This window comes from Triturus cristatus, chromosome 1_1, assembly GCF_964204655.1.
Source record: "Triturus cristatus chromosome 1_1, aTriCri1.1, whole genome shotgun sequence".
In the NCBI taxonomy this organism is placed as follows: Eukaryota; Metazoa; Chordata; class Amphibia; order Caudata; family Salamandridae; genus Triturus; species Triturus cristatus.
In genome coordinates, this window is record NC_140579.1 from 281,559,355 (window position 1) to 281,576,199 (window position 16,845).

Consider the following 16,845-nt stretch of genomic DNA (forward strand, 5'->3'; position numbering starts at 1 on the left):
GAATCTAAAGATCAGAGATGAATGACGGTTATTGGCATAGGTTTCTTTGATTCTCATGTTGTAACAAAAATCATTCGGAGGCAGCGAGCCTCGTCGTCTGCGACGGGAGATTCCGGTTTACGCGATCAGATGTAACCAAAAGAAATTTTACCCTCGAACGCTGGCCACTTAAGGGAGCGAGAGAAGTAATCTCTTTCAAGTCAATATATTCTAAGCTACTTTTATCATTGCTCTCCGAATTTGGTTCGGTAAAACCCGATCAGTGACCTAAATAAATGGCACTGTTGGTACACCAGTTTGTACTTGAATGTGTCACGACTTCCGGATGATCCCTGATTTCCTGCTGTTGATACCATTGTGTGACTGATCCCGAATGCTTTGGGATCACATTTATTCTGAAGTTACCTTTTGGAATCTACAAATGAGACTGACGAGATATAAAAGAAAACTTTAATCAATTTAATGCCTGCCTATATTGACATAGCCTAACATATCAAACGATATTGAGTTGTCACCAGTTGGATATGACATCAGCGCCCTGAGGAAGGAAGACTCCGAAACGCGCGTCGGCGCATTCTGTGTCATTTTCATGTTTTCCTAAGCCTTTTGTAAATTGTATCTTCTGTTTTGTATAGCATTTTGTGTCACTTCTATGTTTTCCCAAACTTTCTGTAATTTGTATTTTCTGTTTTGTATAATTGCACTGAATTGTCTACTTATGTGTATATAATACTGATTGTTTTGAGTTTTTTATGTTATGCTTAGTCCCTTTGACAATTGTATCGCTTTGTCTTCCCTAGTTTGACTATGTTCTTGAATAGAAAAATGAAATGAGCTATATAAAAAGATAAAATTGACATCCAATTCTATATATTTTTATAATAAAGTACAAAAAAAAGAATGTTTTAGTAGACTTTCTGTTCTCTGTGGGATAGGTTGATTATTTCTCCTATAGGGGTTTTGTGTGTAGTTGCTTGAATTGTAACAAAAATCATTGAAATAACAGATTCATGCAAACTGCTAACTCTGGGATGGTTGCATGTGTTATTTAGACAGTAATTCAATTCTCACAAAGAGCTGAATGAGTGAGAATAAGGGGAGTTGGAGAGTGACTTTTCAAAAGAGTCTCATTCTAGCTTTGCTAGTAGCCAAGATGATTATTAACAATTTACAGATAAGATGTTAGTTTTTGTTTTCCTAGTAAGCCGCTAAAGCTGGCTAGACAAAAGCTTTTTGGCTTTTTCTTAAAATGGAGGCTTCAGAGAATGCCATCTTAAAGGTGCTTACTCCAAATCCAATTCTCCAGCTCTGAAGTGAACAACACAATATTATAATTAAGCTAATTTCAGAGACAGAGTATAGCGAGGTTTGTCCTCCATGGCTAACACCAAGGCAGCAGGCAATGATGGTATCCCAATCCAGTTTCATAAGGAATTTGCCCACTTTTCCAAGATTTGTTGATCTAACCATTTAATGATATCATTTCTGGTGGGTATATTTCTACATCGTTTACAGAATCTATTGTATTAAGTGTTTAAAAAAAAGATAAACTGTTTCCTACTCCTAATTTATAAAGCCCGATCAGCTGCTAAATACAGACTACAACCCCTCGATGAAAATGTTAACTAATCGCTTAGCTCTTGTTACCCAGAAACATATTCATGGTGGTCAGAATCGTTTTTTTTCCTTACAGGTCAATAGCGATTAACACTAATTACCTGATTCAGATCATATATTATTTTTCGACCAAGAAAACTAGAGTGACTATAATTATGGTAGATGGGGAGAAAGCATTTGACCTGTTAAGTTGGTCAGCACTATTTCAAATACTGATGAAGTTTGGCTTACCTGATCAATTTCTAAAGATTTTGAAGAATCCGTATTCAAGGACGATAGCTAGGATCAGTATCAAGTCATGTGATGTGGCCAAATTCATATTCCTTGGGGAATGAGTCAAGGCTGCCCCCTCTTGTGAGTTGTTACCCACATTTTTTATTGAGCCATTGTCTATTCTTTTACGGAATGAAAATTTAATTTCAACTCAAGTTTCAGGTATGTCTAAGTGAAAACATTTTGGTGATGATATTATTTTGTAACTGATATACAACAAAAGCTAAAATCCAGAGAACCTTCGAAATATTTAGTGAAGTTTCTCAATTTGGGGGTTATAAGATTAATCATAACAAGTCAGAAATTCTTCTTTTCAGTGCCTTGAAGGAGGAAAATTAGGAACCAGTGGCTACCTATTTGCCCCATTAGATATCGTGTGGTGTTTGTAACTTAAAATATTTTAGATCTGTAGAAGTTAATTTATTGTGCAACATTGTTTAAAGTGAAGAAATTGTAAGAGAGACAGCATCTTTTACCTTTATCAATTATAGGTTTAGTGGCTTATATAAAAATGTTGATTCAAACGTTATTTATATTTTCTAATGTTCTCATTAAACTAATCAAGAACATTATTAAAGAGATTGTTTTTTTATATGGAAACATCAGCATTCATGTATCAATATGACCATCATTCAATTAAGCAAAGAGCAGGGGGGCTTGGTTTTACCTGATTTTTAGGTCTCGCCTGACCCAGCGCATGCGCTGGTCTGGCGAGACTTATTGAGAGGGCTCCAAAAAGTGCTACCAGGCCAGCCTAGAGCTACAGTGCATGTGCGCGGGCGCGCGCGCCACGCTTTACTGCGATTACTTTCACTTTCGCGGCCGCTTTGCATAGCCAATAGGTCTCGCTTTTGGGACCTTATAAGTATTTAGTTATGCAACTGTTGCATGGCTAAACACTTATAAGATCCCAAACGCGAGACCTATTGGCTATGCCAATGCTTGTTACTTATATTATCAGGCTGCCTTTATTGACTCACATTCTTGTTTGATACACTCTCTCCTAATAACTTCTTTTTAAGGGCTGTGATTAAAGAGTAACAGCTTCAGTTTTCCTTTTTTCTCTAAACTTGAAAATGTCTTAAAGAACTAGATATAAAATCTTAAAAGAAATGTTTTTGCAAAAAAAGTTAAATTGATTTAAAATATAACATACTCAATTGTCACACATTTTTATCTCTGCAGGATTGTAGCAAGATGATTTTTAAAAATTTACAAACATGATGTTAGGTTTTTTATAGGCTTAAAAAACACACTTACCATCTCGTTGTTGGCGTGGAAGATTTTTTGGTGTTTCATCTGCTGGCTTCAATATTGGCGACTCTTTTTCCAGTGTTTTTGAGTAGTCTTTCACATATTTCTTGAGTTCCAGATTTTTATCCTGGTTCAAGTTCTTGCCCAATTCTTGAGAAAAGAAAATATGCAATTGAACCTATGATTTTCTGACGAAAATGCTTGGAGTTAATTTGTTTTTTTTCCTATATTCTAAGATCATAATTTGAATACAGCATTTACACAAACTCTTTGTTAAATAAAGAAGGAATGCTTTAAAATGTAGAGTAGTTTGGAGGACAAATGAAAATCGGCATTCAGAAACGGCTCCATTTTATTAATGAACAGTTAATCTGATTGGCAAGTGAGTGTGTTATATATTAAATCTGTGCTACTATGAAATTGGTAAAAGAGTAAGATAAAGTCCAGTCAAATGAGCATTTTTAACAATCCTCAGAATTTGTTAATTGATCCTATATTTTATACACATTACATACTTTTCAACCACTCATCCCCAGTCGCAGATCTGGGTTTAATCCATCATTTCTTTGCTCACTATGCCACCCCAATATGAACCCAGCCATATGTAAATCAGTCTTGACCCTGTTCCTCATGAGGACAGTCAAATCCGAACTGCCAGACCAGGTCCTCCCTGGACCAGAAACAAGCATCCTAGGACCGGTTTCAGGGTTTAACCCTCATCAGCCAGGTTAGCTTGAATCCAGAGGCACAGCGAGCAAGGGACCCACATCTGGGCATACCCTTGGCCACTTAGGGCAAACATAGCAAAAATAACAAGATGATGGACAGAGTGATCAAACTTTTCAACCACCCACCCCCAGTCACAGATCTGAGTTCAATCCATCGTTTTTTGCTCACTATGCCACCTCAGCTTGAACCCAGCCATATGCAAATCAGTCTTGACCCGGTTCCTCATGGGAACAATCCAGCCCGAACTGCCAGGCCAGGTCCTCCCTGGACTGACAACAAGCTTCCTAGGACTGGTTTTGGAGTGTCACCCCTTATCAGCCAAGCTAGCTTGAATCCCATGGTACAGAGAGCAAGGGACCCATGTCTGGGCATACCCTTGGACATTTAGGGTGAACATAGCAAGCACAACAAGATGATGGATGGAGTGATTAAACTTTTGAACCACTAACACCCAGTCACAGATCTGGATTTAATCCATCGATTTTTGCTCACTATGCCACCCCAGTTTGAACCCAGCCATATGCAAATCAGTCTTGACCCTGTTCCTCATGGGAAAAGTCCAGCCCGAACTGCCTGGCCAGGTCCACCCAGGACTGGGAACAAGCATCTTAAGACCAGCTTCGGGGTTTCATCCCTTATCAGCCAGGTTAGCTTGAATCCAGAGGCACAGCGAGCAAGGGACCCACGTCTGGGCATACACTTGGCCACTCAGGGCGAACATAACAAACATAACAAGATGAGAGAAGGAGTGTTGAAAATTTTCAACCACTCACCCCCAGTCACAGATCTGAGTTTAATCTATCGTTTTTAGCTCACTAGGCCACCCCAATTTTAACCCAGCCATATGAAAATCAGTCTTGACCCAGTTCCTCACGGGAACAGTCCAGCCCAAACTGCCGGGCCAGGTCCTCCCTAGACCGGAAACAAGCAGCCTAGGACCGGTTTCAGGGTTTCACCCCTCATCAGTCAGGCTAGATTTAATCCAGTGGGACAGCGAGCAAGGTACCCATGTCTAGGTATACCCTTATCCACTTAGGGTGAACATAGCAAAATGCTCCTATTTTTCAGCATTGATTTCACAGGCCATGCTGCTAGAAAGTTGCAAGCAAGAAAATCTATCTGGCGTTTTTCACCACAGTAAGAAATTCTATTATACAAAAGTAGGACAATGTAGAAATATTATTTTCAAATTTCTTTTCAGTCTGCAAAAAGCATGATACTACAAGGTCAGTCTTTCATTACACATGTAATTTGTGTAACATTTTGCAATAATGCCTTTTACCCTTATTTGATGTTACACAGAGATACAATATATCCATGATATGATGGGCAAATGTTGATAGTTTGAACAAAGTCCTTGTTTCTTTCTCTGTTTTATATAACTTTTTATCGAGGTTTATGGCAGCATAATAATGCATCTTAAATACTTTACAGTTGTACAGTGTCATTGTTGCTTCCTATAATGTCCGTATGTTCACAGAGGTACAGTGAAGTTCAATACAGTTTCAGTCAAATGAACGTCTTTGAACAGTATAAACCAAATGTATACATAGTGTTGCTTCTAACAGCAATGTAAATCGTACAGGTACAGTTGGAGCAGCGTAATTTTGGCTCAACTCTCATTATTGATTTGGTCATATATATGTTGCGGTCCTTATGTAACTAATTAAGGGAAGTGCACTTAAAACCATATAGAAAGTGCATTTACCATCTAGCCTCTACATTTATATACATGTGTAAACTAATGCTTATTTTACAGTAACTACATATTACAGTTCTCATGCATATTTACACGTGTGTGTTTTAATAACATTGATTGATTTTCATGTATTCACTTATTTACTTAAATGCATCCTGCATTCACTGTATAATGGAATATGTATCTATCAGAATTGCATTTCACACTCATATCTGTATTCACGGAGTTACAAAACCCTGTATTGAAATCTTAGTTTTGCTAAGTTTACCCTATGCATTTGGATTTGTATACATGTGTACACTAATCATTCTTTTACAGTAACAACAAATTGCAGTTCTCATGTATATTTACATGTGTGCATTTTAAAAATATTGATTAATTTTCATGAATTCACATATTTATTTAAAGGTATCCTGCATTCGCTGTATTATGGAATATGTATCTATGAGAATTACAGTTTACATTTAAAACATGACTGTATATGCATCGGTATTCACCCAGTTACAACTTGTATTGAAATCCTGGTTTTGCTAGCTTGACCAAAGACATTTAGCATTTAGATTTCGCAATGCTTAACCTTCAATGTGAATGTTTTCTTTGGGTGCAGTGATTGTCTTTCCCTGCAGGTGCCTGGTACATGACCTGATGAATGGAGAAAGGCGTATTATGTGAAGAATATAGGGAAGCGTGAAGGGAGACAAGGGTGATAAAAATGAACAAGCAGAAGGGAGGACTACTGGCAGTGTGGAATGAAGAGATAAAATCCAAGGATACCTCGAATATGTGGATCAAAGAAGAAGAATTACGAATGTGTCTGCCAAAAGAGTACTGTTTGAAGGTGGTCACTAATTGGACCTTTGATACTGTTCTAGAAGGGCCTTTTGTGGATATAACTAGGGAATAATATTTAGCTTTATTCAGACCATTTTCAGACTAGGAGAGATATAGACCTTTATGCGCTATTCTCATTGTGTAGCATCATGCAATGCAACACTCTTGCTTTAGAGACCTTTCTCCTTTGCTGACAAATGGATCCATATGGGGTTTCCTTTAGAATTCTTTAGTTTAGGTTAGCTGGAGAAATTAGAATTCCTCATGTGTTATAGGCAGAAGGACCGCAACTTCTAATCTCATCATCACATTGTTTTTCTTTGTACGATTGCCACGGAAGTCCTCATCTGTTACTTGCTACTGAGGATACACTTTGTATGCCTTTTTGGATTTCCCTTGATAATCCTATACTGCTCTACTATGTTTCTGAGACTGATTTATATTACTTTAGCTTTGAATTTGGAATAATCTCATACTTAATTCTACTTATCTACTCTGAATTTCACTGGGTGACCAAATAGGTTGCACTGTAATTGTGAATTGATCCTGAATCTCACTCTTTTATTTCTCAAGTACCCTAAAAAGGTCCATCACAAGGTGGTAAAAGGGGGCCCAACTCCTCTACATCAGCAAATGGTAGGAGAGGATGGTTTGGGTCTTGAGATACGAAGTTAGGGGTCTTCAAAGAAAATAGTCCATGTCACATTATAGTTTAGTCCCAGTTCTTCAGACTATGGTTTGATTTGGAGGATTGGCAGAATTTCAATGTTTGGTGGTGAAGGAATAGCAGCTAAGGAGTGAGTATCAAAAGGGTTGTGTACGGCTTACACTTAGGCTGTGATGGAGCGGGTAGTACAAAATTTTGTATACCTCCCCTATTCTGCATGAAAATACTAATTAGATAATCTATTAACTATAATATTATTAAATGAGTTTGCATGTTTATTAACCAACATTATTAATATTAAAATTACACGTGGGATTTGCATTTGCATGGATAAAATAACCTTTATGACTAAAATCTGTACGCATATTAACTGTAGTATATGTAGTAATTACAATACTGCATGATATATGTTGCTTTTGTATGTTGCCCAAGAGGAGGATCGAAAAGGTGAATACAATGGCTTTAAATGTTGCTATATGCTAGATAAATACAAGCACATAGAGGGATTAGGAAGGGGTTAACATTAGATTTATTGTTTATATATATTAATTACTCTTTTGTGTTTGTTTCGCTTAAGTTAGCATTTGGGCCCAAATCCAAGATGGCCGCTGACACCACACGACGAAGTGGCCACTGTTCCACGAGGCGCAGAGTGAACTGCGCAGGTGCAAAGAAATCTCCTAAACCTCGTAGTAACCTCTGTACCGAATGTCCCTGGTCAAGGATGTAGCATAGGATGACAGCCAAGAAAAGAGAACAATCAACCTTACAATAAACCGGAACAAGCCGACTTTGGATTAACTTATGACCTCACCCCTCGAACTGAACTAAAACTTTAAAACTGACATCGGACGATCTAAATTGTATCATCTTTACTTCTTTGTATTATAAAAGGGGGGTAATAGAATAGAGAGCATATCGCATGTTGTCACATCGCCTTTTTGCTTCCTATTTTGCGCTACGTTTTCATGAATCCTTGAAGGTCCGGATGCTGCCTGATCATCTGATGACGGCGAACCTTTCCTAAATCTACGAGCAATGATAGATGCTTGCATGTCTCTGGTCCTTTGCCGATCTTTGGGACTGTAACATGCTGAGCAAAGAACTTTGAGCTTTGGCTTGCTTTCGGATGATCTATGACAAAGACTATTCAGAGCCAATGAATTAGAGGACTCCAAATAGTAAGATTAGGTAAATATGAAGTTCTGCGATTTACTGAAATTTTGATATAAAACTTTCTAAACTTTGACGAGACAAATGTGAACTAAAATCATTATGAAATTTTAGATAAATAATTATTGATTAACGAGAATTCATGAGTTGTGAGTTTCATTTCCGAAATAGATTTGAGGTCTTAAATGTGTTTTAGCTGGTTCTAAATCACCATCAACCAATCCAACTAATTTGGTCAATTGACTGAAGTGGGAGGAGTGCCTTGATGCTTAAGATTAAGGATCTGTAGGCGAAAGGGCATTAATGTATATTTGTAAATTACTTTTCCTTCCCTATAGGTTATAAGGTGTTTTTCCCACATGTCCGGCGCTTGAATCACTCATCCCTCCTGTGTGCAGACTCTTGAATAGATTGTGTGAGTGTTGGTGTTATGGGCCCCACCAGTGAATGCATGTGTGAATGAGTTTGCGTGACGACGGGTCTGCGACGCAGGGAGGATATCGGTATATGTTGTTCCCCATTTCCCGGTCTTGCGCTGGATCAGTTTTTTCGGATGATGGTTATTATTGTATTGGTTTGATGATTATTGCTTGTAAATCGCTTATTGCTTATTGATTGGTTTATGTATTAACACTCTATGTTGAGTTGCGTCGAGTTCTATGTTGTTTGACGGCTTTTGGGATGTAGGAAGTCGGAAGTTTGTAACGGTTCCGTAGTAGGGCAGAGGGAAGCGCTGCTCTCGGGAAAGACGGAATTGTTGTTGCCCTGTAGGTACACGGGGAAAACGTGTGATGATTGAAGTTGCACGACGCATTGTCTGGGTTCGATTCGGTAACATCGTCGTTTGTTGCCATTAGGGACATTTTCTGTATGAGAGAAATGTATGGTAGCGAAGGTCAACTGTGAAATTTTGGTCTTAGGTAGGCCTGGGCCAAAATTCCGTTCCGTTCGCGGAAATTGCGATAATTTGGCATTTTCGCGTTCCGCGGAAAGCGCGAAAATGTCAAAATTTCCGCATTCCGCAGTTTAGCGAATTTGTTTCTTGCTCGCGCTGTAAAATAATACATTCTCGCGTGCGCACGATCGCCTTACCTGAATCCCCGCATTCGCCGACAAGTTTTCCCGATCCGGTCGCATTCTCCACGAGATGTTGGATTGTTGGTAGCCATTTGCGCTGTCTCGTGACAATTCGCGCCTGCAGTACAGTCATGCGTTGCGCGATCACGTCTTTCTTCTCGCGATCATGCACCGCGAGACCAGTGAAAACAAGATGGCTGCGCCCGCGAGCAACCGCATGAGCAAGTTGGCGAGCCGCAACCGCGCAGAAAATACCGCGAACGGGCGGGAAAAAAACGTCCGCATCTTCGCGATATTTCCGTGTGTTTGCAGAGTTTTTTTACATTTTCGCGATAATTTGCGAAAGTGAATTTCGCAAATTCCGCCCACCCCTAGTCTTAGGGACCAGGAGTCCAAAAGGCACTCTGATTACGCTTATCACTGGAAAGGTAATAGGTGTTCCCTAAGCTTGCTAGAAGGATAAAGTAGAGGGAAGTGCTACTTTATTAACGAGTGTCATAATTCTGTAGTAGGACAGACTGTTCGCTTTTCTCGGGAAAGACAGAATTCTGTGTGAATGAACTACATTTTCCGTATGAAAGTGCGTGAATGAAATAGCATTCAGGTTAATTGTGAAACTCTGGTTTTATTTCTCAGGAGCAGAGCGACCCAACTAGGTGTCTTAATTCTAGAGAAACAGTTGGCTAATGCTTGTTAGAAGGGTAAGGTAGAGGGATGTGCTACTTTATCAACGGAAGTAACGATTCCGTAGTAGGGCAGAGGTAAGCGCTGCTCTCGGGAAAGATGGAATTCTTGTAAGAAAGGTCAATAACTATTCTTTGTTAGCGAAACAGATAATGGTGGCGTTTTTATGTCGTTACTAACAGATCTGTAAGTCAGAAGACCGTAAGAAAGTTTGCTGACATTTTTTTGTAAAGGAGGGGTCAGCAGGAGTAGGGAAAAAACCTGACGTCAGAAAGACCGCGCTGGGATTGGCCAGACAGTAAGAAACGTAGACGCTCCTGATTGGTGCGTTAGTGTATGCCGCGCTGAGAGTGGAGAATTACAGGGAAACGTAGACGCTGCTGATTGGTGCATTAGTGTGAGTTGCGACACGATTGGAGAATTACAGAAGTGACATAGATGCTTTCGATTGGTGCGTTAGTGTGAGTCGCGCTACGATTGGTTAAAAAACAACATAATAGTCATAGGGAAAGTCTAGCAATACACGGAAGACAAAAATGATGTATTATGATCCACCAGAAAAAGAGAAAAAGACCTGGTTTGGAAAGATCAAGAGTTTATTTAAAAAGACAAACCAATTAAGACTAGAGAGGGACAGCTGCTTCCTCCACCGAAAATCGCATCCTTTATGGTTGGGAAATATGGATATCATACTTATATTTGGTTGGACAATTGGGCGAAGCATACAAAAGATGATGGAGTTTTGGCATTTCCGGAACATGGTTCATTTCAGTTAGCGGTTTTAAGAAATTTGAGAGAGAGAATGATGAATCTAGAACCGAGACCTAGACCAACACAGTTTGAAGCATTGACAGAATGGGAAGATGAGATGCATGACAGAGAGAGACAGAGAAGTGGCGTAAGGTATAAGTACATGTTTGGTAGATCATATGGACAGGAGAATCATGATGATAGAATGAGGAGATGGCGAAGTGCAAATATGGCTGATGGTCTGTTTCCGGTGAGACATATTGAGGAAGTTGCAGTAGAAAATGTATGGAAAAGAGAAATAATGTCGAGTCAAAAGGATATGGTGTGCATTACTCAGAGGATGATGTTCTTGACGACATGTTTTATAAAAATCCATCTCCTTATCAGTCAGATTCTACCATATTGACACCAAGTGCCCCAATGAGAGAGATTTCACAAAATATAAAATTTGAATCAGTATTACCAGAGATAGGAAGGAACAATCCTTTTAAAGAATTAGAGCAAACACAACATGGTAAAATGGGTAATGAAAATTCAACTGAACTAGCAAAAACCACTTTAGAATTAACTGAGAAGGTTAGGGAATTAACTTAAAATTTGGAAGCCGTAACTGTTCCAGTAACCATAGGACCTGTAATGCCTATTTTTGATAAACAGAAGGATAGTGAGCATTGTCTGACGATTCCTTATAACAGTAATAAACAAACAGAAAGGCTAGAAAAAAATATAGACAAGAATCCATGGAGACAAACAACAATGAAATATTAGAACAGAGTACACCTAAAAACTTGACAGTAAATCAAAGTTTAGCGGATAGGATAATAATGACGACAGAAGCAGTCGCAGGAACACCAAAGAGATTAACACAACAAAATACTGAGAAAGATAGTGTAGGTTCTACTTCAGAAGAATTAAGTGAATGGCTAAGGAGTTTGCAGCAAAAAGATAAAGAATCCCAATCTATAGATGTGGCTAAACTAAGGATGGTTTTGGAAGAATTAATAGTAGGGACTATCCCCACAGGAAAGCTAAAAAATTATCAGGATGAAGAATTACTATTTCTATGCAAAAGCATAAAATGGAGAGCAAAGAGTCTACACGAAAGACTAGAAGAAGTGGCAAATGAAATGCGTATAGACCTTGAAAGAGTGAAGGCTTTACAAAAACCATATAGAGTAGATTTTTCTGAAAAGGATATTGCAAATCTGAATACCGCAGGAAGAACAACCCAGATCAAAGACATAATCATTTTATTAAGAAAATGGGGAGATGTAGATAAATGGAAGAGTAGGTGGTTTCGAAAACGAGAGGAGGTCTCGGGCAAAACGTTTGCAGATTTCCCCATAAGGAAAAGGTAGTAACAGAATGTCCCATGAGAGAAATTCCAGGAGGGGGATATGTACATGTCCCTTGGACTAGACAAGATATTTTGTCATTTACCAATGATTTCCCTCAACTACGCGAAACGCCAGTTGAGTGGTATAGGCAAGTGGATAGGTTCGTAAAGTTATCAAAAGTTTTATGGATTGATTTAAATAGTCTTTTTGACATAATAGTACCAGCAGATCTATGGACAGAGTGTAAACTAATGATAAATTGGCCTACACAAGAATACCTTAGAGACCCAAAAACGGGAGCCCCTGACCCGGAAGTCATGAAAAAATATGAACAAGTAATTGTTTTTCTGAAAAACAAGGTACCTCCCAAAGAGACTGATTGGGAAAAAAATCGACAGGACTCATAAGGAAGCTAAAGAATCAGTACATGCTTATTATGAGAGGTTGATCCTCGCCTTTAAGCAGTTTAGTGGTGATGAAAACTTGAGTGAAAAGGATTTAAGTCCCTTTGTATACAGATTTGTATATGGGCTTCGTCCAGAAATAAGTGAAATGATTAAACAGCATACAGTTGACTGGCAAAATAAGAAAATAGATGAAGTACTGAGACATGCAAAGTATTTTAGTGATGAAATTGAAGCCAAACAGCTTAAGTTGAAAGAAAAAGCTATGTGGGCACAGGTCAAGGTAGCAGAAAGACAGGAAGCTCAATTGATTGAACAAGCCAATGGAGCAGGTATGAAACAAAAATTTAATAATGGAAAAGGAAAGGGACAATTTAATATAGAAGAAGCCAAAAAGAAATGCCCATGTCATAATTGCGGAAGAATAGGGCACTGGAAACCCGAGTGTAAAATTCCTCCGAATACTAATAATGATAATGCATCATTGAATCTGCAGGTGCAGAAAGAGGTGAGTTGTCAACCGCAGTGACAACAGCAGGTTGTTGCCCAACAGAATCAGGCGCCAAAACCGCCTTTTCCACAGAGCATAAATTCACAGAAATACAGTAATGAGACAGGATTCTTCAACGAAGCACAGGTAACTAAGTTGCCGCGCGCCAGCGCTGTTTCGCAGTATTGGCTAAAACGCGATGAGAGTGAGTCAGAAGAAGGTTATTGACGGTGCCGAAGGGAGGAAGAAGAGTGCGTACTTGGCGCAACTCTAGAAGTAGACCAGACAGGCCCTTTTGTGGACGGAAAGGTAAATTATGAAAATATTACTTTTCTAGTAGATACTGGTGCTACTCGATCAACTGTTATGTCAGCTGATTCAAGACCTGTAAATTTGTTAGGGAGAAACTTACTGTGCAAGATGAATTGCACCATGTTTTGTACCCCTGATGGTATAGCATTTGAGATCCCTGATGAAGACGTACTGTATAAAATGACAATGGCTAATATGGAACCTAAGATTACTGAAGCCTTTGCTGTATTCAACCCTGACGAACTACCAAAAGAATTGAAAAAGACAGTAAAAGCAGAAGTCTGGGATTTCACAGGAGAAGATGTAGGATTAATGAAAAATGTGGAACCTGTAAAAATAACAGTGAAGGAAGGAATTAGCTACCCAAATGTTCTTCAACATAAATTAACAACTGAGATAATTGAAGGAGTTACTCCTATAATTGAGAAAATTGTTAAACAAGGTATTTTGAGAGAAATAATGAATAGTCCATGTAATTCACCAATTATGGGACTGAAAAAGCCTAATGGAAAGTTCAGAATAGTGCAAGATTTCAGAAAGATAAACAAAATCGTTGTTTTACGTTGTCCTATTGTACCAAATCCATCTGTGATTTTGTATCAGATTCCACATGATGCAGAATGGTATACAGTGATTGATTTATGTCACGCTTTCTTTTCCATCCCATTACTTCATGATAGTTAGCAACCGTTTGCGTTCCGTTTTGGTGAATTAATTTTGGCATGGTGCCGAATCCCACAGGGTTATTGTTAGAAATGGGATTTCTGGTTGGCTAGGGCTTGCGCCAAAGCCAACCAGAAATCACCCGTGCCCTCTGGGTCTCACTGGGCTTTTTACTTCAAGTACGTGCCACGTTGCAGCTGCCCACTGCGAGGCAGGGCAGCTGTAGAATTCTGGGAGCCCCGACCCGGGGACTCAAAGGGAAGTAGACTGCCCTCTCGTTGGAGCGGCCCACTGTCATCCGGGGCTGCTCTACCGCAAGGAATGCCCCCGACGTTGGAGTCCCGCTCGGGGGACTCGTGATCCCTAAACAAAATGGGCCCCAAATCACGTTGGAGCCTCTCGGGGGCTCGAAAACAGAGAAAACTCTGCACGTAGCAGAGGAGTGACCCGCAGAGACGCCTGCACTCACCGTCTGCCTGGGAGGCGGCGTCTCCTCTCTGCGGCGCCTCTTCTCTGCGGCGGTGTCTTCGGATTCACCTGGGCCCCCTCCTGGGACCCGGGACTCTGCAGGGGCACTCGGGGAGGCGGGGTAGGCTCCCGTCCTCTCCCGTCTTCTTTCTCTCTGTCGGCGCAGACTCTCCGCTTGAGAGGCTTCCCCTCCCGGAAGCCCCGCCCACGGAGTCCCTGCCTTCCGGGTCACGTTGGGCAGCGGCCCGGAGGGAATCCAATGTGCGGCTCGGGCCGCGGCGGTGACTCTTTCTTGGCTCAGATGCGGGGTGGGCACCCGCGCACAACAAGTAATTAAATAAACGGGGTGGGCTCCCGTTTTCAACCAAATAATTAAATAAGCGGGGTAGGCTCCCGCGTAGTACACCGGCAATTGCGGGGTGGGCACCCGCCCTTGAATTGAAGGCAAATCCTACGGCGGCAACAACGCGGGGTGGGCACCCGCTCGGTTTTACGGTCCTGTGGGGGGGATCCCACACGGTGCAGCTTCGTGCTGCAGGCACCCACCGTCCTCCACAGCACCTCCTTCGACTGCAACAAATAAAGCGTTTCTACCACAATAAGGCAAATAAAGCGCTCTTCCAGGCGCTAAGTTCAGGGGGCACAAGGCTGGGCTCAGGCAGGCCAGCACACAGGGCCCTCCAGCAGGTAGGCAGTCTCTTGTGGCGGTTCCTCCTGGAGCCCAGCAGCAGCAGCCCCCTCAGCATCAGGAGAAGCACAGCAGAACATTTTACATGGGGTTACAGCCCCTTTTTATATACACATTTCCTTTGTCTCAGGCTGCAGGGTTAAGGGAAAACCAGATGCAACTGGTTTTGGAGCACTCTGTTGTGCTCAGCCCCTCTCCCCATTCACTGGAGAGGCTAGGGACATCAGTCGCACCACAGGGGGCGGAGCCAGTATTGTGTGGGGAAAGCCCAGCCCTATTCAGGTCCCAGGTGTACTCCTCCCACCCATCTGGATGTAAATCTCCCTATCCACCACTGGGGCAGACCCATCCTGACTCCTGGAGCCACATCACAAGCCAGACAGTCATTTCACATTTATGCCAGCGTCTAGAAGTGGCACTTCTACACTAGACACAGTAACGCCACACACATCATCGCGCAGCATTCACTCTCACGAGTTCGCACATACCAAACTCGACCCTGCACTCCCCACGCATCAGGAACTACCATGGACACACACATTCCCCATGCATTTCTATGGGAGGGCAGGTCAGTCTCATTCGATGTAACACAGAGCGCACGCACTTTACACTGGGACACAGTGTTAAAGTGCCTAGAGGCCTAAAACCACTAACACTACATAGGGAAAAGGCTAGGATAATTGCAAAAAGTTTAGGGGTGAACCTGCCAGAAGGGCCAAGTCCAACACAACCCCCTTCCAGCCAAAACGCAGGGTAGACCAATCACCACCGTGATGGTCTTCCCTGCTTGGGGCGATAAAACACGGACGCAGGCCTGCAACGGCAGGGACACTCTCTGGTTCTACACCACTCTGAACCCACGTGGTTCCCTTTGTAAAAGCTCTGCGGACCAACTGGTCTACCCCACTGGTACGCCTCAGCAGTCCGCGGCCAGGACCAGGCCCTAGGCCATCCAGGTGCCACTGGTCCTTGCCTAACCACAGAGTTGGGGGTAGTAACCCCTGGCACATAGTAACCATTCTCCACTCTACCCCTCATCAGGGCAGTTCTAAACTGCCACTGATCCTCCAGCCTAGGGTCTGTACCCTCAAGCTGACCAGCAGTCACGGGCGAGGCTCTCCCCCCCTACCTCTTCTTCTAGGGTTCCGTCATCTCTTCCTCTGAGAGGCGACCTCGTAACACAATTCACCAACCAGCTCAGGACCTCTCCCTGAGAACTGGTCTCCCAACCTAGGGTTCAACCCCTCAGGTTGCACCGGGGTCAGAGGCGAGGACACCCTCCCTCTGCACCCCCTTCCAGAGTCCGGCACCCTCCCAACTGGAGTGGTGCCCCTAGCAGCTACATCGGTCAGGACACTGCTTACAGTCGTCCTTCCCTCCAGGTTAGGCTGATCCTGAACCTGGCCTCCCAACCAGGGGTCTAAACCCTTTGGCTGAGTACTTGCCTGGCACTCCAGGACCTCTGGGGACTTACACACCATCCCCCGAGGGTAACATATGCCTCATATGTTGCGTGACAGTCTGCCTGGCGCAGATCTCCTGTCCCCTGTCCACCTGACAGTGCGTGAAGATCCCCCAGGACAGAGGTGTGGTCACCATGGTCACCTCTAGGAGACTCAGCCCTCCCGGCTGGTCCCTGACCCACTGGCTCCTCCACTGGGGAACACAGCCCCATGCCACCCCTCTCGCTGGACTTCTGTACCCTCCCTACTGGAGCGGCACTGCCAGA

General features: G+C 42.0%; 1 protein-coding gene across 1 annotated transcript in view; it reads right to left on the reverse strand.

Moving 5' to 3' along the window:
* Positions 1-16,845, reverse strand: part of TMDD1 (transmembrane and death domain 1) — a 351,271-nt gene that overhangs the window by 14,185 nt on the left and 320,241 nt on the right. Inside the window, exon 4 of the mRNA XM_085641018.1 lies at positions 3,151-3,294. Within this exon, the coding sequence (XP_085497144.1) occupies positions 3,151-3,294 (144 nt within the window). The remainder of the gene's footprint in view (positions 1-3,150; positions 3,295-16,845) is intronic.